General features: G+C 48.3%; 2 protein-coding genes, 2 pseudogenes and 1 gene segment (V, D, J or C); 3 read left to right on the top strand and 2 right to left on the bottom strand.

Annotated features, from left to right (window-relative positions):
* Nucleotides 1–650: 650 nt before the first annotated feature.
* Nucleotides 651–4,391, top strand: LOC129356707 (gastrula zinc finger protein XlCGF57.1-like; annotated as a pseudogene).
* A 3,822-nt stretch (nucleotides 4,392–8,213) lies between these two features.
* On the bottom strand, nucleotides 8,214–9,595 carry LOC129356718 (zinc finger protein ZFP2-like). Its single transcript, XM_055026280.1, has one exon. The coding sequence runs from the start codon at nucleotides 9,584–9,586 to the stop codon at nucleotides 9,098–9,100; it is 489 nt and encodes a 162-aa protein (XP_054882255.1). The 5' UTR covers nucleotides 9,587–9,595; the 3' UTR covers nucleotides 8,214–9,097.
* A 35-nt stretch (nucleotides 9,596–9,630) lies between these two features.
* Nucleotides 9,631–14,954, bottom strand: LOC129356713 (uncharacterized). Its single transcript, XM_055026276.1, has 4 exons — nucleotides 14,540–14,954; nucleotides 12,248–12,575; nucleotides 10,744–11,301; nucleotides 9,631–9,971 (listed from the first exon to the last, which is right to left on the bottom strand). The coding sequence occupies exons 2-4, from the start codon at nucleotides 12,417–12,419 to the stop codon at nucleotides 9,808–9,810; spliced, it is 894 nt and encodes a 297-aa protein (XP_054882251.1). The 5' UTR covers nucleotides 12,420–12,575; nucleotides 14,540–14,954; the 3' UTR covers nucleotides 9,631–9,807.
* On the top strand, nucleotides 13,008–14,459 carry LOC129356720 (T cell receptor alpha variable 21-like). The segment is given in 2 exon segments: nucleotides 13,008–13,717; nucleotides 13,801–14,459. Coding segments are annotated over 2 exon segments (441 nt in total).
* Nucleotides 14,955–17,468: 2,514 nt separating the features above from the next.
* LOC129356702 (E3 ubiquitin-protein ligase TRIM21-like) lies at nucleotides 17,469–19,109 on the top strand (annotated as a pseudogene).
* The last annotated feature ends 19 nt before the right edge of the window (nucleotides 19,110–19,128 follow it).

The raw sequence follows: 19,128 nt of genomic DNA, 5'->3' as shown, positions 1-19,128 counted from the left end.
AACGTTTCCCCGAGTTCAGCCTGGTAGCCACTATGACCCTCCATCCAGGCTGGGCCGGGCCCGGCTGGGCCAGCGCCCCCTAGTGCTGAACTCAGCAAGTTTGGTGGAAATCCTGGCAGAGAAAAAAACTTTACAGAAAAACTGTTAATCTTGTGGCTGTGCTAACTAGCCTTAGCATTCGGGACAGGCTATGCTAGCTGCAGCATAGCAGACGGAGGTAGGAGAATGAGCGTCACCCGGACTGGCTCTGATTGGTGGGAGCACTGGGAGGAGGCGGAGGACATCTTTTTTCCATCTCTCATATCATGCAGTCATGACATGGTGACAGTTTTAACAAATAAGTGAAACATTATGACTGTATGTAACCAAAGAATAGAATTCACTCAGGTTCAGATAGCAGTTCACTATCAAGCAGTTACATTTATTACAAACTACTGGACTGAAACATTCAACCTCGTCTCAACTCAGTTTACCTCAAAACATCAACAAAACAAACCAACAAAAAACAAACAAGATTCACTCCAAACATGAGTGAAATACATGCCTGGTGCTCATCTCATTCAAACACACTTCTGACTCTGTGGGACAAATTATATTTGTCTCAGCAGGAAGTCCTTTAAATGTGGAAATAGAATAGGACACAATTTATCTCTCGGAGAATCCTTTCATGGTCCTTGGTAAAATAATAAAAGAAGCTGGCCAGCAAAACAAAACAAATATAGTTAATAGAGCTCTATATTTGGTGTGTGATGCATCTGAAAAGATGATGCTGGAGGCGGTTCTGACTGGGATGGAGACCCAGAATGAAGATGCAGCGGCTCCACAGACCCGGAACTCAGCAGCTTCTCTGTTCCTCTGATAGCAGGAACACGAACAGATTCCCAATGAATCAGCCACAATAACAATGAAGCTCTAGCAGGAAAACATATGAAACATGAAGAAGTCAGGCGACATGCAGAAGCTGAGCAGAGACCAGCATGTCTCCGCTCTGCAGCAGCTCTGACACTTCGAAGCCCGGGCGTTTCCATAGCAGCTGCAGTCAGAATGCTGCCGTAAAGCGCTGTTGTACTTCGCTCTTAAAGAGGCAGTAACCATAAAGTAAAAGCAATACAAAAAAACAAATAACACACACTACACAAATATATCTGGGTTACGTGTACAGTGACGTACTGCCGCTTTAAGCCGGAGCCGTCTGGACTCCGCCCCGTCCAGCCAGGTTCCGGTTCTGCTGCTCTTCTCTTTGTTTAAGGCGCCATTGTTGTGCTATCGCAACCTGGACCCCAGCAGAACCTCCTGGTTCCGGTTCGACAGAAGCAGAAAGATGTCCGTGCTGTCCTCATCTTCCTCATCCTCTTCCTCAGGTAACGCGCCGTTCCTGCGGCGGTTCGAGCGGCTCGGTGTTCCGCGCTCACCGGACTCAGGTTGTCTGCGGGCGGGTAGCTGCCCGCGGCGGTGCCTGATTAAAACACGGTTCTCCTGTCATGGGTTCCAGATGGTTCTGGTCCCAGACTTTAATGAAACTCATTAAAGTGTCCTGAGGGAAGTTTGAGGAAGCAGGTTGAATTCATTACACTTTATTGAAACTTTATTAAGAGAAAGAGAACAAATAATATCCTAAAGTAGAAAAATTCCTGAGGCAGGGTTAGGGGTTAGGGGTTAAGGATAGGCACTGCTGCGGGCAGCTGGGACAGAAACAGCTTCAACTTCTGGAACATGAATCCAGAAGTTTAAACGAGTTCAGTCAAAACCACAGCTCATCTGCTGCTCAGAGGTCAGAGGTCATGGCTGGTTCTGCTTGACCTGCTTCCTGTACCCAAAACCTTTTGTCCGTCTGAATGAGCAGAAAGCTCTGGATCAGGTTCTGCTGCACCAGAACAACGGCCCAGTTAAATCCCAATACTGACGGATGTTTTCTCATCATTTTCTGACGAGTGTAAAGTTTTTAAATATGGTTCAGTTCAGGTTTAAACAGTCAAACACAAAATCATCAAAAACAGCTTCGATGGGTTAAAAACGCTGCGAGGAATCGGATCAGAACGTTGATGATTTTCACACCACAATATCTACACTTTACATTTTCATGTGGCCTAAAACATGCAGCGGTTTTAGTTGCGTTTGTACAGTTGATACTTGCAGCTCTCCCTGCCCTTCCAGAACCCCGACCGGACCGGGTTCCTCAGCAGGAACCAGAACCTTTGCGGGTCAAGGAGGAGTTGGTGGAGGTCCGGGTGGGCGAGGAGGAGCAGGAGGTTCTGAAGCAGGAAGTGGAGCTCTCGGAGGCTGGTGGGTCCGACCAGAATCGGGTCCATCCAGTACAGTTTCTGAGGACGGGTGAGTGACACCAAGAGGTTCTGCTGAGCAGCCTGAGCCATGGGTCCGACCCGTAACACGCCTGGACCTTAAAGTTCTGCTTTTAATTTGGAACGGACACATTTTCATAGCCTTTACATGGCGACCCGGTACTGTCCACCAGCATGAAGCGGTTCTGAAGGCTGAATAGTACCAGTGAAGACAGAACCAAAGGGTCCATTCGGTTGGTTCTGTCCCAGGAGGAGCAGAAAACACCCTTCATTCATGTCTATCTGCTCCTCCAGAACCCGAACCGGTACCGGGTCATGATGAGGTGGAACCAAACGACCCAAAACCTCCAGAGATCAAAGAGGAACCAGAACAGATGAAGGACCAGCAGGAGGACGAGGAGCAGCTGGCGCTGAAGCTCTGCCCAGGTGAGCCGCCCAGGGCGCTAAACGCTGGGGACCAGACCGGTTCCGGTCCATCAGACCTATAAAACTGATAGATTCCAGTAACTTGCTAAGCAGGTGTTTGGTTCCTGGTTTTCTTTCTTCCAGAACTTCCACATCAACATTTTCATCAGGATGTAGAGGTTCTACCCGACCAGGACAGAAACCGCAGTCTGGACCAGGAGGAACCAGAACTTTTACCGTCCAGCAGAAATAATCACTCCATTCCACAACCGAAAACTAAGAACAGAGAAGCACCAGCATCTTGCTTACAATGTGGGAAAACATTCACCAGGAAGAGCACCATGCTGGACCACCTGAGAACTCACACCGGGGAGAAGCCACATTCCTGCAGCCACTGTGGGAAGAGTTTCAGCAGAAAGGGAATCTGTTGGTTCACATGAGAAGTCACACGGGGGAAAAGCCATGTGTGTGTTCGGTCTGTGGGAAGGGTTTCAGACAGAGGAGCAATCTGATGGTTCACATTAGAACACACACAGGTGAAAAACCGTACTGTTGCTCAGAATGTGGGAAGAGTTTCAGACAAAGAGGTTGCTTAGTGTGCCACATGAAAACTCACACAGGAGAACGGCCGTTTTCCTGTCAGATATGTGGGAAAAGTTTCCGGCATAAATCCAACTTGTTTGTTCATGTCCAAACTCACAGTGCTCAGAAACAACATTCATGTAAAACCTGTGGGAAGTGTTTTTCCCTGCGTAAAAATTTGATGAAGCATACGAAAACGCATTCATCTGAGAAACCGCATTGTTGCAGAACATGTGGGAAATGTTTTGTTGTTCGCCATAATCTGAAGCAACACATGAGAACTCATGAGGCTGAGAAGCCATATTCCTGTAAAACATGTGGGAAAAGCTTCAGGCACAAACAGGTTCTGGAGTTTCACATGATCACGCATGCAGAGAAAAACCTTACAGCTGCTCCAAGTGTGGCAAAGGTTTCAGCCGGAAGTTCATCCTCGTGAGCCACAGCAGAACTCACACAGGTGAGAAGCCCGTTTCTTGTGAAGTGTGTGGAAAGAGTTTCTACCACAAGTATTATTTAACGCGTCACATGAGGTATCACTCTGAAGTAATCACTCAGCATCATCCCTGTGCAGAATGTGGGAAAACTTTCAGCCGCAAAGGAACCATGTTGCGACACATGAAGACTCATACAGGTGAGAAACCCTATTCCTGTCCGGAATGTGGGAATAATTTCAGTAGAAAGTCCAACATGTTAGTTCACATGAGAACTCATACAGAAGAGAAAGCATCTCTGTGTACAACGTGTGGGAAGACTTTCAGACAAAACAGTAATCTGTTGGTTCACATGAGAACCCACACTGGTGAGAAACCACATACATGTTCAGAATGTGGGCAGGGTTTTAGTAGAAGGTATGCCATGTTGACCCACCTGAAGTCTCACACAGGGGAGAAGCCTTTCTCTTGCAGAATGTGTGGGAAGAATATTCGTCATAAGAGTAACTTGTCACGCCACATGAAAACACACACCACAGGTAGATATGTTTTGGAATGATATTAGCAGGAAATGGTTTCTCTTCTGTTTTTCCTGTTTTCTCTGACAGCAGGAAAAAGAAACCTGCAGGATCTTTGGGAAACTGATATGTTGAGACGATACGGATGAACGCTTCCTTTGAGTTTTGCTGACATCTGTCCAGTTAACCTGATGCTAAAGAGAAAACTCCTCCATGTGTAAGCTAGCTGCAGTGTTGTGTAAAAAGTTAAAATGTCTTGTTTAATCTGAGTGTCATTAAACGGTTCTTCAAGCGAAGCCTGGTGTCTCCTGGTTTTCTCTCTGGAACCAAACATGAGTAAAACCTCCAGGACGGAGCTGAGTCAGAACCTGGCAAGGAGGATGGGGCCCAGAAACTGTCCCTGTCCAAGCGGGCCGTGTTGCCACTGGACATGAGTGGGGGATTCTGTGGGGAATCTTTCCTTCCCTGACAATAAAACCTGAGCTGGACCGAACAGAACCTGCTGTTCAGCAATGGAAGTGGTTAACGTCTGCTTTGAAATGATCTGATTGGACCCTGGAAAAGAGAACCAAGGACCCATTCAGTAGCAGATCTACATCAGACTAGAGAACCGAAGGTCAGAGGTCATCTTGACCGACAGGAGATACTGAGGCTAGCTATAAGCAGTGAGGAGTGATGGACATGTTGGACAGCGGTTCTGTTGGACGTTTGGACCAGAACCTGACTAGACGGAAGATGAAGATCAACGAGACCCTGAAGCCCATGGTGACGAGGTCAGCCATCGTCTTCAGAACCGAAACTGGTGCTGGTCCGTTTGTACTGTTTCCTTCGATGTGTCAGAACCACATGAAAAATACTGCAGAACCAGAACGGACCGGCAACACGTCCTGCTCCTGCTGTGATCGATAACGCGGTCCAGCAGTGGCCATATTGGATCAACAGGACAGAGCTAGCATGCTATGCTACCTTAGCAGAACTCATGCAGATGGTACTGAGGAATTTAGTCCAATTGAAACCAGATTTATTACTAAATATTGAAGCAAACCCAGAAACCAACTATTTTCTAGCTTATGATCAGATGACAAGATAAAACTTCTGTCAGATTTTAAATGTCTGTTAGTAAACAGGAAGTTGAGTCAGTGATGAGGAGGAGGAGGAAGAGAGGAGGAGGAAGAAGAGGAGGAGGAGGAAGATGAGGAGGAGGATGAAGAGGAGGAGGAGGAGGAAGATGAGGAGGAGGAAGAGGAGGATGAAGAAGAGGAGGAGGAGGAAGATGAGGAGGAGGAGAGAGCTGGTCTGTTCCTGAACTCTAAAGAGACTCAAACTTCCTCCTTCAGCTCAACTCTCCAACATCAACTCTGCTCAACATGCTGTCTCTGCTCACATCTGGATTCACTCTGCTGGTTCTGATCACTGGATCAGGTTGGTTGGAGTCTTTCAGAGAATAATCTCATCCTTGTTGTTCTTCACTTACATCAGTTCTTTCTTCCTTCAGGTGTAAACTGCCAACAACTCACTGCAGCAAAGACTGAGGAGTTCAGTTCAGAGGGCAGCTCTGTTACTCTGACCTGCAGTTACTCCAAAGGTTCAGCTACTTATTATTCTGGTATCGACAAAATCCAGGAAAACATCCAGAGTTCCTGAAGTCTCACTCACCTTCAGGTGAAGCAGAACATCTGGACAGGATGACATTTATAGGAAGCAAAGAAGAAATGTCCATGACGATCTCCTCTGCTGCAGTGACAGACTCTGCTGTGTACTACTGCGCTGTGACGCCCACAGTGACAGGAAACACCAGAACCCTGAACAAAAACCTGCAGTACTGCACAGCAGCCACTAGAGGGCCTCACTCCCTGTTAATCCACTAAAACCTGCAGTACTGCACAGCAGCCACTAGAGGGCCTCTCCCACTGGTTGTTGAGTCGTTGGACTGAAGACAAAGACAACAGAGACATGAAGCAGCAAAGATCAGAGACGGAGCTGCTGAGGAAGCACAAACTCTCTGATTGGTTGAGTTGAAGTGGCCCCGCCCACTGACCTTCAGCTCCTCTAATGACATCATTTTTTCCTTCTCCATCAGTCTCCACTTTTTCTATAACTAATTACTGGAGATAATCTCTGGTGACCCGTCCAGGTGACCACATTGGCGATGGATGGCATCTCTGCTGTTAGAGAAGGACAACTCGTCCCACTCAGCTGCTGCTAGGAGACAATGTCTCGTCTCCCATCCTCCACTGGTCCAAACTGGTCTGACCTTCAGGCTCCCCGGTTTCTGTTCTGGATCAGATGTTTGGGTTCCTCCAGAACCATAGAGCCCGGCCTTTCCTTAAAATCATGAACTGGCAGCATGTTGAGGACCGGTTCAGTCCAAAAGAACCCGGTCCTTGTGGAACCATGGCTCTGTCGATCTGCCAGCAGGAGGTCGCCAAGTGTGACATGGGCTCAGAACCAATTGGCCAAAACCAGAACCAGATTCCTGTTCTGGACCCGACCAGAACCTTTCGAACCTCCTAACTGTCATGGGCTGTTTTATGTTAAAACCATCTATGGCAGGTGGTCTTAGCATAAAATCAGTTGTTATCTGTAATTACATTCCAGAGTTGTCACAAGCTAGTTTCAGATATCTGGAATGTAAGTTATGTGAAGCAGATTTTGTTGCCATAAGGATCCAGGTTTTATCCAGCAACTGATGACATCACAACAGCACAGGCTGATGATTGGATGATAGTGAAAAAAAGGAAGACCAACCAATTAGTGTCCAACTTCTCCACAAACTTTATTTCTAGTGATGTTCTGCAGCACAGAACCAGAACATCTAGAACACATACCAGAGCTCACATGAATAGAAACATAGATGCTAAATATTAGAACAGGCACATGATGGAAAACATTCAGAGTCCTCTAAAGAAACTGGATGGAATAAAGTTTGTAATATTTGAATGAGTGTCTCTGGAGGAGCTGCTCCAGCTTGGGTTCCAGAAACCCAGTTTCCACTGAAACGGGTCCAGAACCAGAACCGAACCTGCAGCTTCTACTGGAGCATTTCTCCATGGTAACAAGCTGGTTACCATGGAGACCAAGGCAGCCTGTGGGCAGCCATTGCTGTCTGAGGAGCGGCAGAACCGGATCGGTTCCGATCGGTTCCGATCCGTTCTGCCGCATCAGGATCGGTTCTGATCCGTTCTGCCGCATCAGGATCGGTTCTGATCCTCCGATCGGTTCTGCCGCATCAGGATCGGTTCTGATCCGTTCTGCCGCATCAGGACGGATCGGTTCTGATCCGTTCTGCCGCATCAGGACGGATCGGTTCTGATCCGTTCTGCCGCATCAGGATCGGTTCTGCTGGGTCCAAAGTCCTGATGAGCTGAAGCTCCAATGCATCTCTTGATCACATAGAAAACACTGAACTAGAACTGATATTATTACACTGAAACCGGTTCCGACCCGGCTCCGGCCCGGTTCCGACCCGGTATCATGAAAGTCATTTAGTAGAATTCATCCACCATGATGTTTATGGCATAAATAAATATTTTAGTGTCAGCAGAACTCTGCTGCGCTTCAGTCTGTTGCTTCCAGAACCTTCTGGTTCTGTTCAGCTGGCCTGCCACCGCGTCACGTTCTGGGATGGGTTTTCTAAGGTTCTGTTCTCTGTACCTGGACGTCAGGTTCTGGTTCCCAGCCGGGTTGGGCCGTTCATGGCTTTGTGAGTCCAGAGATCCGGTTCATCTCCTCGCCGTCTTCTACACTTTGTTGCTGTAGAGGTTCTGCTGCGGGAACCGACCCGTCAGCCGGTGCTGCTCGGTTCTGTGGGAGTCCAGGCAGGAAGGGGCGGGGCTTCACACCGATGAGCGTCCTCGGTGTTAGCATAGTGCTACGGGTCCGGGTCGGTTTGGTTCCAGCTTCCTCCTGTCGATGCGCCCTGAGCAAGGCACTTAAGCCCAGGTTGCCTCCTGTTGCCTGGTTCTGGTGTTCTGGTTCAGTCCATTGGCCTCAGAGACAGGAACCCAGATGTCAAAGTAAACGGGTCAGAAGCAGAACCTGGTTCTGGTCAAATTAGTGTCAGCAGAGCAGAACCACTTCAGGCGGTTCCGGCAGATTTAAGCATCGGTTCCAAGGGAGCCGATAGAATCGGACGTCTGGTTCCCCTGACCTGAAGGTGCGCCGGTTCTGGTTCTGGGGTCCATTCAGGGCTGGTCATTATTTACATACATTTAAACCAACATTGGAGGTTCTCCACCATCTGGTACCGGAACCACGGCTCAGTTCTTCAAACCTCTTCAGAAGTAGAAGAACTTCCTGCTGAGCCTCAAACTTTGTAAATATCTGAATCATTTTTCCGTCTCCGAGTTGAATGATGAACTTAGAGCTCTGCAGCTAGAAGCCTACAAGCTCACCACTCTGGTCATTCGGGTCCAACTGAACCAGAACCAAAACAGTTCTGCTCAGATGCAGGACAGGCGGTTGGTGATCGTTGATCCTCCGCTGCAGTTTGAACATCTGGACTTGGAGGAACCGGAAGACTGGAGGTTCTGACATGTTGATCCGGAGAACATGAACAACTCAGTAATGATGGTTTAAGAACATAATTATATGATAAACAGGTTTGCCGTATTTATCCCTTTCTGTGGTGAAGGTAGCGCATGTCGCTATGCTAACATTGTTGCTAACAGCGCCGTCGTTGGGCTAGATGATGTGAAATGAGTTCTGGTTCACCTGGGCCCCAGAAACCCCTGCAAGTCCATTTGGTCTCAGAACCGGGTTCATCAGAACCGGGTCATCAGAACCAGATTCAATGCGACTCATTTTGCAAAGGATAAACTTGATATTGTTGTCGGGTCTGGACCTGGACTCTATGGTAGATCTAGATGTCCTCCTCTATCGGAGACCTAGACCTCTTCTCTCGGGTCCAGTCCAGGTGAAAGTTCTTCATGTGACACATGAGGTGGCTGGACTGCCGGAACGTTCTGCCGCACAGCTTGCAGGAGTACGGCTTCTCTCCGGTGTGGGTCCTCATGTGGTAGCTCAGCCCCGTCCCCCGACTGAAGGTTTTGTCACACACCTTGCAGGTGAAGGGTTTCTCTCCGGTGTGCATCCTCATGTGGATGTTCATGGCGCTGCGCCTGACGAAGCCCTTTCCACACACCCTGCAGGGGTACGGCTTCTCGCCCGTGTGGGTCCTGACGTGGCAGGTCAGGGTGTTGCTCTGGCTGAAGCGCTTGTGGCAGATGTGGCAGGAGAAGGGCTTCTCGCCCGTGTGCCTCCTCAGGTGGCGCAGCAGGTGGCTGTTGAGGCCAAACTTCTCCCCACAGATCTGACAGGGGAAGGGTTTCTCCCCCGTGTGGGTGATCATGTGGCGGAAGGCGGAGTCCGCCGGGCGAACCGCCGTGCACAGCTGGCAGGAGTAGGGTTTCTCCTTCTGGTGGGTGTCCCGATGGTCGTGGAGCAGCAACATGTTGGAGAACCTCTTGCCACACGTCTTGCAGACGAACGGTTTGGGTTCGTCGGAGTCTTCGGACTGCTGGGAGCTGCTGGGTTCTGGTTCGCTGTGCTCACCCTCGTCGTAGTTCACCGTCACCACGAAGATGTCGGCGTCCGCTCTCTGTCCGGCCTGACTGGACCAACGTCTTCCTGTTCCTGTTTGATCTGAGGACGGTCCGGTACTTTCAGGTCCAGACTGAAGTTCTGCTCCTGCTCAGCCAGAACCTCCTCCCCATACATGTAGTTCTGTTGGATTTCTGGAGAAACAGGTCACAGAAATTAGCGGTGAGCATTGCTAACTGAAACGTTAGCCGCACCAATTAAACATCCAGAACATTTTCATTCAGCTTCACTCATTAATCCCACAGATGAGTAGCTGCAGTTTAAAAGCCTGTTATAGACGAGTTAGCATTAGAGCTAACGTAGCTCTAATGCTAACTTGGACCCAACAGGATCCAGAGCCTCAGTGACCTTTGCTGTCAATCAGTGCTACATGAAGAAAGTGAAACAAACTGGATTGAAAAATAAATTCAAGAAGCATTTTAAAAGTAATCAGCACAGATTTCCTTCATCTCAGTGATCGATCGATGCCTCCATGTGGAGCCGATCATCCACTGAGCTTCTCTCCACTAGCAAAGGTCTGAAACAGGGGAGTCAAACTCCAGTCCTGGGGGGCCCAGTCAGTCCTGGGGGGCCCAGTCAGTCCTGGGGGGCCCAGTCAGTCCTGAGGGGCCCAGTCAGTCCTGGGGGGCCCAGTCAGTCCTGGGGGGCCCAGTCAGTCCTGAGGGGCCCAGTCAGTCCTGCAGCCTTTAGCTGAGCCTCTGCTGCACCTGAATAGAATAATGATGTCATTCAGGATCTGGAGATCTGATCCACAGCAGGAGGTCATGAAGCCGTTTCGTTCCTGTGACTCGTCTAAAACCTGCAGGACTGCAGTTTGAGACTCCTGTGGGGCGACCCCAACTGGTCCAGTTGGGGTCGCCCCACAGGAGTCTCAAACTGGTTTAACTGATCCAGTTGGAAGCCTACCTGCTCGGTTGTCAGAACCTGGTACCGGTTCTTCGGTTTTGGATTTTCTCTGTCGAGGCACGAAGGTATCAAACTCCTTCCTCAGCAGCAGGCCCTCATCATCGTGTCGAGTCCAGAATTCCACTTTCCTGGTTCTGTTCTGCGGTTCTGGTTCTTCCAGGCCGTGTTCTGGTTCTAGAAGTTCTGGTTCTTCCAGGTCATCTGTGATCTGCGGACTCTCCGGGTCGTCCAGGTACTCGTCAAAGTCCAGGTATTCTAACTCGCCCAGGTCGTCTATGATCTGCGGCCGGTCTGGTTCTGACAGAACCTCCTGACCGTCCAAGTTCAGGAAAGGTTCTGGTTCCTCCGCAGCTTCTCCTGCATTTGCTCCTGGTTCCGGCAGAGTCTCTGTGAGCTGTGCAGGTTCTGGTTCTTCTGGGTCGGGTCTGATCTGAATGTGGTTCGGTTCCATTTGCTCCTCTTTGATGCATAGAGGTTCTGGTTCGGCCCGGTCCAGACTGCAGGTACTCTCGTAGCCCATTAGAACCTCCTCCTTACAAACGTGGTGCTGAAGATGTTCTGATGAGACAAGAAGGAAAATCATCACCATCCTGGTACCAAAGACTCGTTACAGAACCAGAACTGTTCTCCGACCCGGCATCATGCTGAGCCGATTTCACCAGAACCCGACCAGAACCAGAACATCCGGGCTCCAGGACCTGAACTGATCAGCTCTGACCAACAAGCCTTGATCTCCAGATGTCATAGCAACATCTGTAACCTTTGACCCCAAGTACATGGGATACAACAGCTCCAGGTGCTTTCATGCGTTGCCATAGCGACCATGTTCCAGCACAGACATGGGATGTCATCATGACCAGATGATGTCATCATGACCAGATGATGTCATAATGACGAGATGATGTCATCATGACGAGATTATGTCATCATGACCAGATGATGTCATCATGACGAGATGATGTCATCATGACGAGATTATGTCATCATGACCAGATGATGTCATCATGACCAGATGATGTCATCATGACCAGATGATGTCATCATGACGAGATGATGTCATCATGATGATTCTGATGGCTGTTACTGTCTGAAGCCACTTATTGTGGAGGGTCAATAAACCGCAGTGACTTCCTGTCTGCTGCACAAATAGGATTTATTTATGTTTTCAAATTTTCAATAAGCAGCAGGTTCTGGTCCAGGTTCTGGTTCTGGTCCAGGTTCTGGTTCTGGTCCAGGTTCTGGTTCTGGTCCAGGTTTTTGTTCTGGTTCTGGTCCAGGCTCTGGTTCTGGTTCTGGTCCAGGTTCTGGGAGTTTTTCCGAACATCTGCCAGAAAACTTTAGAAATTACTGATGAAACTGAGCAACATTATTATTACAGTTACTAATCATGTGGACCCGGTCCAAACTGCGGTTCCTACTGAACCGAACCAGAACCAGTAGTACCGTTCCTGGTGGAGAACCCCCTCCCCGGTCCGGTCGGACCCAGAGACCCAGCAGAACCTACCGATCCTGGTCAGCCGGACCTGCGGCTTCAGGCACAGCGCCAGCAGCCTCCGCTGCGCGTCCAGCTCCTCCTGGAAGCGGCCGACGGTTCGCTCCACCTCGGAGAAGATCTCCTCGGCCGCGGCGGCCAGCCGGTCCCGGATGAAGGCTCTCAGAGGCTGGACGGAACACATCGCTGCTGCCGCGGCTCGGACTTTCCGCTCCGGTCCAACAGAACCACCGTCTCTGCCTCTCGGGCCGCACAAAGGAAGCTAACTGTTAGCAGCGGCTCAACTTCCGCCGGACCCAGGGCGAGAGCTTCCGGAGGGATGCGTCAGCGCCGCCGCCATCTTGGACGAGGAGAAACGGGTCAACGGTATTTTAGAGACGACAAAGAAACGCAGTTTGGACCGAAATAAACGGGTTCGGAGCTTTTTCTAAACAAAAAAGCTTCTCTGCTGACCTCACAGCAATAAAGAATAAAAAACGAGGTTATCTCAGCCGCTGATTGCTGCCTGAAGAGCCTGACTGGAAGGATAAAGTTCATGTGAGTGAAAGCAGCAGCAGCAGATCCTCCAGGAGGATAACTAGTTCCCATGCAGATCAGTGATGATTCCGCTACCCTCCCCCTCTGGCGCAGTCTAATTCCTGCCACCTGTGTCCCATTATCTCTGCTTCCTGTTTGTTCCTGAGCTTCCCCCCAGCCCCTCTTCCCCTTCCTCTCATTGTGCAGACATGAGCCCGCTGAGCTCCCGTAGAGGCTGGGCTGATTTCAGACTGCAGGCTCTGAGCTGGAGGCCGGATTGGATCTGAACAGAACCAGAGAAACATCCTGAGAACCTGACAGGAACTGAAACTGTAGCCACTGATTCTCCTCCATGCTTCCTCTGATCTGGACCGTTAACAACACCGAACCAGAACTTCAGCTCATTAGTTCAGCTTATTTTCTAATACTGAAACAGAAGACGCCCCGGCCTGGCTCCCAGCATGTTTCACTCATCATGCAGATCAGAAAGCTGAGATTGAGCTGCTCTCATTGGAACACCATCAGCATGTCTGCTGGCCTTTAACTAGACCACTTCATGAAGCAAATGGTGGGACCTGGGTTAGGGTCCATACGGTTAAAATGGACTTTCAGTTTTTATATCTAAAAACTGAAAGTTGGGAACCATGTTGTAGGCTGGAGTGGAATAAACTGGAGCAGAACTGGTTTAAATCTGGCCCACAGATATCAGTTTGTTTTCTTCTTCACACTCCAGGGCTACTTATGGAGTCCCACAGGGTTGTGGATCGGTCCAGTTCTCTTGCAGTTGGTGAGATGATGGGCGGAGCTCCACCCACTCTGGGCGGAGCTGGCAGGAAGCAGATCTCTGTCCCACTGAGTGCAGCAGCAGAGTCTCCTACAGACTGCAGAGCTGCTGGACTCCAGCTGTGAACATCAGGACCAACATGGAAAACCTGGCTCTGATCTGCTTCTTCTGGGCTCTTTTAGGTCAGTTTGTTTCTGAGCAAACTGACCTAGATCATTGCAGATCCAGGTTGGTTTCCTTTCTGAACATGCTGTTTGATCCGCAGGTGAAAGCTTGGAAGCTGATATTACTGCCGTCAGATCTGAAGTGTTTTCATCAGAGGGAGGCAGAGTCACTCTGTCCTGTAACTATTCAGTTAAAGCCGAAAACCTTCAGTGGTATCGACAAGATCCTGGATCAGCTCCTCGCTTCCTTCTCCTGATCACTGATACTAAAGATCCAACTGTGGTGGAAGCACAACCTCCGAACCCTCAACTGACTGCAGGACTAAACAAGGAGAGAAACCGAGTGGATCTGCTGATCTCCTCTGCTGCAGTGACAGACTCTGCTGTGTACTACTGCGCTCTGCAGCCCACAGTGACAGGAAACACCAGAACCCTGAACAAAAACCTGCAGTACTGCACAGCAGCCACTAGAGGGCCTCACTCCCTGTTAACACACTAAAACCTGCAGTACTGCACAGCAGCCACTAGAGGGCCTCACTCCCTGTTAACACACTAAAACCTGCAGTACTGCACAGCAGCCACTAGAGGGCCTCACTCCCTGTTAATCCACTAAAACCTGCAGTACTGCACAGCAGCCACTAGAGGGCCTCACTCCCTGTTAACACACTAAAACCTGCAGTACTGCACAGCAGCCACTAGAGGGCCTCACTCCCACTGGTTGTTGAGTCGTTGGACTGAAGACAAAGACAACAGAGACATGAAGCAACAAAGATCAGAGACGGAGCTGCTGAGGAAGCAGAAACTCTCTGATTGGTTGAGTTGAAGTGGCCCGCCCCTGACCTTCAGCTCCTCCAATGACATCATTTCTTCCTCCTGCTGCAGTGGATCATTGTTGATCTGCTGTCCTCTCTCAGTTTAACTTTAGGACAGCTCCTGTGTCTCGTCTCCTTCAAGAAGGTGGACAGATCACAGACGGCTGATTACAGAACCACTGCTACTGTCACATGCCAATGTGCCTTAGGGCAAGGCATTTAACCCTAGGTTGCATGTGAATGTGTTTATTGGTGCAACTCCAGGTCCAGTGGAAGACGAACACATCAGCATTTCTTTGCTCTCCTGGAGAGACACAGAAGAAATGATCAGATTTTTACGTTCATCTCTTGGTGGAAACGAGTTCACTGCTGAAACGGTTCGACAGCAAAAGGGTTTTTAATGCAGTGATTATTTCTACAGACTGAATGTCATCAGGACAAGTCTGTGGATTCTTTGAATACAATCAACTGAGTCTAAGATAACACTGATGTTGTCACCCTCACTGTCAGAATAGACTTAAAATTCCCCACTATAACCATCTTCTTGGTATTTAACTCTATATCATATAAATCTGATCTGAAAATAGAGTCAGGATCTGGTGGATGATGCAAAGCTGCTTTGCAACTGGCCATCAGTAACTGGTCTGGTGTCAGATGAAGCTACCGTCGGTCTGAGTCTGAAGGAGGAAACAAAGAGAAAATCAGCAGCAGTTAGAGGTGGAGTGAAACACAAGCAAAGCAGACTCATTCCCATCTCGTTAGTGCGGGGGACAATGAACGGGGACATTTAAGGCCAAGTTACAGTGGACTGTATCTGTTCAAGCTGCAGGATAAAAATGACTAGTGAGTGTTGATGCACAGTAAACATGTTTACTCAGTGATTAAACTGCTGAGACTCATTTAAACTAAAACTGAAATGTTTAGATATGAGTTTGATTCAGAGTCACAGATCTAATCTCTGGTCCACCTTTACAAAACCTAAGGCTCTAAATAAAACATGTCTTTATGACAAACTGCCTCCGGTTTCAATGATACCTTTGAGAAAAACAATGCTGTCTATAAAAATAATGGAACCAGTTATGGTAGTTGTGATTTAAGGCATAACAAGGAAGTTCATCATAATCAGCCTAAGTAATAAAATAAACTGAAGTCTGAGTTTTCTTATTTTTTCCTGTTGAGCAATTAAAGTAAATTAAATGTTTTATAAATACTTGCTTTAAGTATTTACTTACTGGAAGGTTTGTTGTTTGTGCTGCAGAACCACAGCTAGCGGCTAACAGTTAGCAGCTAACAGTTAGCAGCTAGCAGCTAGCGGTTAGCAGCTAGCCGCTAGCTGCTAACCGTTAGCAGCTAGCCGCTAGCGGCTCTTTTCAGCAGCTCTAATGAAGCCGGTGTCCTGACGATCTGAGCTACCCCGTCAGATTTCCCTACCGCAGCACGGATCGACAGCTGGCTCTGTCTGTCCGTGCTACCCGTCTAAAGCTGCTACCGCCATGTTTACAAACAAACTGCAGCGGCTTGTTAATGTTCAATAATTGGATCATTTAGTGACTGGAAGCTTAGCAGTTCTGGTTAGCTTAGCATTGAACAATTGATGTGATGATGAAACCAGAAGCAGATCACTTCCTTCATCTGAATATCCTACCAAAGTTTGAAATGAAAAGCTGCAGATGCAGCTGATCCTTTCCTACAATATCTAGCTGTTAATATCTGAGACACAGAGGCGTTTGTTAGAATAAAACCGGATCAGATGGAAACAGCTTTTATTGGAATTAAACACTAATCCAGATCACTGGAACGGTTTTTGTGCATTAATACTTTATATATTATCAGCATCAGCCACAACGTGTCACTGAAATGATGGGATATGATTCATATGCACTGATATTACAGCTTCACATCGTATCGCTAACATCTATTTAGCAAGTTTAGTCGACAAGAGTGGAATTAAACTAACATATTTTAACGTATAGGGACAAAAAACCAAAACATATTTAGTCCTGATTAACCACCAAATAATAACTTGTTTACAGTAAGGACAGTGCAGAGCAAACTAAACCATCATTCCATTGACAAGCTGCTAGTAATCCAGCTGCTTCATGAAAGAAAATCAATGAAATAAAGATTATTGTCATCTGTGATGAAATAAAACACCTGAAACTAAACTTCCACAGGCAGGACGGATTGAGAAGAAATCTGCTGACTCAGCAGATTGTGACTGCTGACTCAGCAGATTGTGACTGCTGACTCAGCAGATTGTGACTGCTGACTCAGCAGATTGTGACTGCTGACTCAGCAGATTGTGACTGCTGACTCAGCAGATTGTGACGTCGTGTCAATGCATAAGGTAGGATGGACTGACGGGTAGCACAGATAAATAGAACGCCTGTTCTGTTCTGCTGTGGCACTTTGGACTGAACTGTTGTTCTAATAATACCAACCTAAAGATTCATCCTTAATTTTTAGATGAATGGCAGATTTATTTCATTCTTTGTTTCTTTTGGTTTAAACACAAATGTTTCTCCAAGACTTTTCCAAACCTGGGCGATTTCCTCCCATCGCGACTGTTCAACACTTTCATTTCACTTTAATTACTTATCTTTCATGAAACATGAAAACAAAATGAAAATGTCTCAAAAAATTGGTTTATTATTTAATTCAAACTAAAATAAAATATAGTCCTAAAGAAAAGTCAAAGGTCAGTTTTATTCAAGACTCATTCAGGTTTATATTTTATAGGAAATGCTGTTTGCACAGATCAGAGGAATCTGCTGCCTGCTCTGAGGAACTTTACTTCCTGTTACTCCTGATGCCGTCTGCTGTCAGGAGAGCAGATGTTCTTCTGCTTCGGTCTGCTGACTGAACCCCCTTCATGGAACCTGATCAGAACATCTCAGACCTCCCGATCAGATCATCTGCTAATCACTGATCTGTGTCTCCTGTCCTCAGGTTCAGACATGTCTTCTGGCAGCAGCCCGCGGTCTGAGGATCAGTTTCTCTGCTCCATCTGTCTGGATGTGTTCACTGATCCAGTCAGCACACCATGCGGACACAACTTCTGCAAGACCTGCATCACCCAGCACTGGGACGGAGACGGCCCCTACAAATGTCCTCTGTGTAATGAAGGTTTCACCTGCAGACCTCAGCTGAGAGTCAACACCTTCATCAAAGAGATGGTTGATCAGTTCAGACATGAAGCTCAGCAGGGAGCCAGCAGCAGCAGCTCGGAGCAACAAGCTGCTAAACCAGGAGAAGTTCCCTGTGACGTCTGCACTGGACCCAAACTGAAGGCCCTGAAGTCCTGCATGGTGTGTCTGACCTCCTACTGCCAGACTCACCTGGAGCCTCACCTGGCCGCTCCACGTCTCCAGAAACACCAGCTGATGGAGCCCATGGAGAACCTGGAGGACAGGATGTGTCTGCAGCACGATAAACCTCTGGAGCTGTTCTGCAGGACCGACCAGACATGCGTCTGCTCACTCTGCTCTGTTTCAGACCACCAGAACCACCAGCTGGTTCCTCTGGGAGAAGAATCTGAAGGAAAGAAGGCAAAGCTGAGGAAGACGGAGGCTGAAGTTCAGGAGACGATCCAGAGAGACGACTGAAGATCCAGGAGATCAGAGAGTTGCTGAAGATCAGTAGAGATGCTGCAGACAGAGAGAAAGCAGAAGCTGTTCAGGTCTTCACGGCTCTGATGGAGTCTGCTGAGAGACGCCTGAAGGAGCTCCTCAAGGAGATCCAAGGCAAACAGGAAACTACAGAGAAAGAGGCTGAAGGCTTCATCACAGACCTGGAACAGGAGATCTCTGAGCTGGAGAAGAGGAGCTCTGAGCTGAAGCAGCTCTCACAGGATGAAGATCACCTCCACCTCCTGCAGAGCTTCTCCTATCTGACAGATCCTCCACCTGTCAAGCACTGTGTAGAGGTCAGAGTTCATCCACCATCATATGAGGGCACTGTGGTGAGAGCTGTGGCTCTGGTTGAGGAAGACTTCAGGCAGAAGATTAGCAAGTTGCTAGCAGAAGAGCTGAAGAGGTCCAGCAGTTTGCAGTGGATGTGACTCTGGATCCCGATGCGGCTCATCCTAACCTCATCCTGTCTGGTGATGGAAAACAGGCAAACATGGAGATGTGAAGAAGAATCTTCCAGACAATCCACAGAGGTTTTCTCACTGTGTTTCTGTTTTAGGACAGCAGAGTTTCTCCTCAGGCAGATTTTACTTTGAGGTTCAGGTTAAAGGAAAGACTAACTGGGCTTTAGGAGTGGTTAGAGAATCTGTTGACAGGAAGGGAACCATCAACCTCAGTCCTCAGAAAGGTTTCTGGACTTTCTGGTTGAGAAATGGATATGAGTACAAAGTTGGTGCTGGACCTTCAGTCCGTCTGCATCTCCATCCTGGTCCAGAGAAGGTGGGGGTGTTTGTGGATTATGAGGAGGGTCTGGTCTCCTTCTATGATGTAGATGCTGTAGATGTGATTTACTCCTTTACTGGCTGCTGCTTCAAGGAGAAACTCTACCCGTTCTTCAGTCCTGGTCTTAGTGATGGAGGTAAAAACTCATCTGCCCTGATCATCTGTCCTGTTCATCAGACTCATTGATCTGCTGAATCTTGAGAGG

This window comes from Poeciliopsis prolifica, unplaced genomic scaffold, assembly GCF_027474105.1.
Source record: "Poeciliopsis prolifica strain line A6 unplaced genomic scaffold, Auburn_PproV2 SCAFFOLD188, whole genome shotgun sequence".
In the NCBI taxonomy this organism is placed as follows: Eukaryota; Metazoa; Chordata; class Actinopteri; order Cyprinodontiformes; family Poeciliidae; genus Poeciliopsis; species Poeciliopsis prolifica.
Note: the sequence above shows the minus strand (reverse complement) of the source record. Positions and strands in the feature narration are given on the sequence as shown.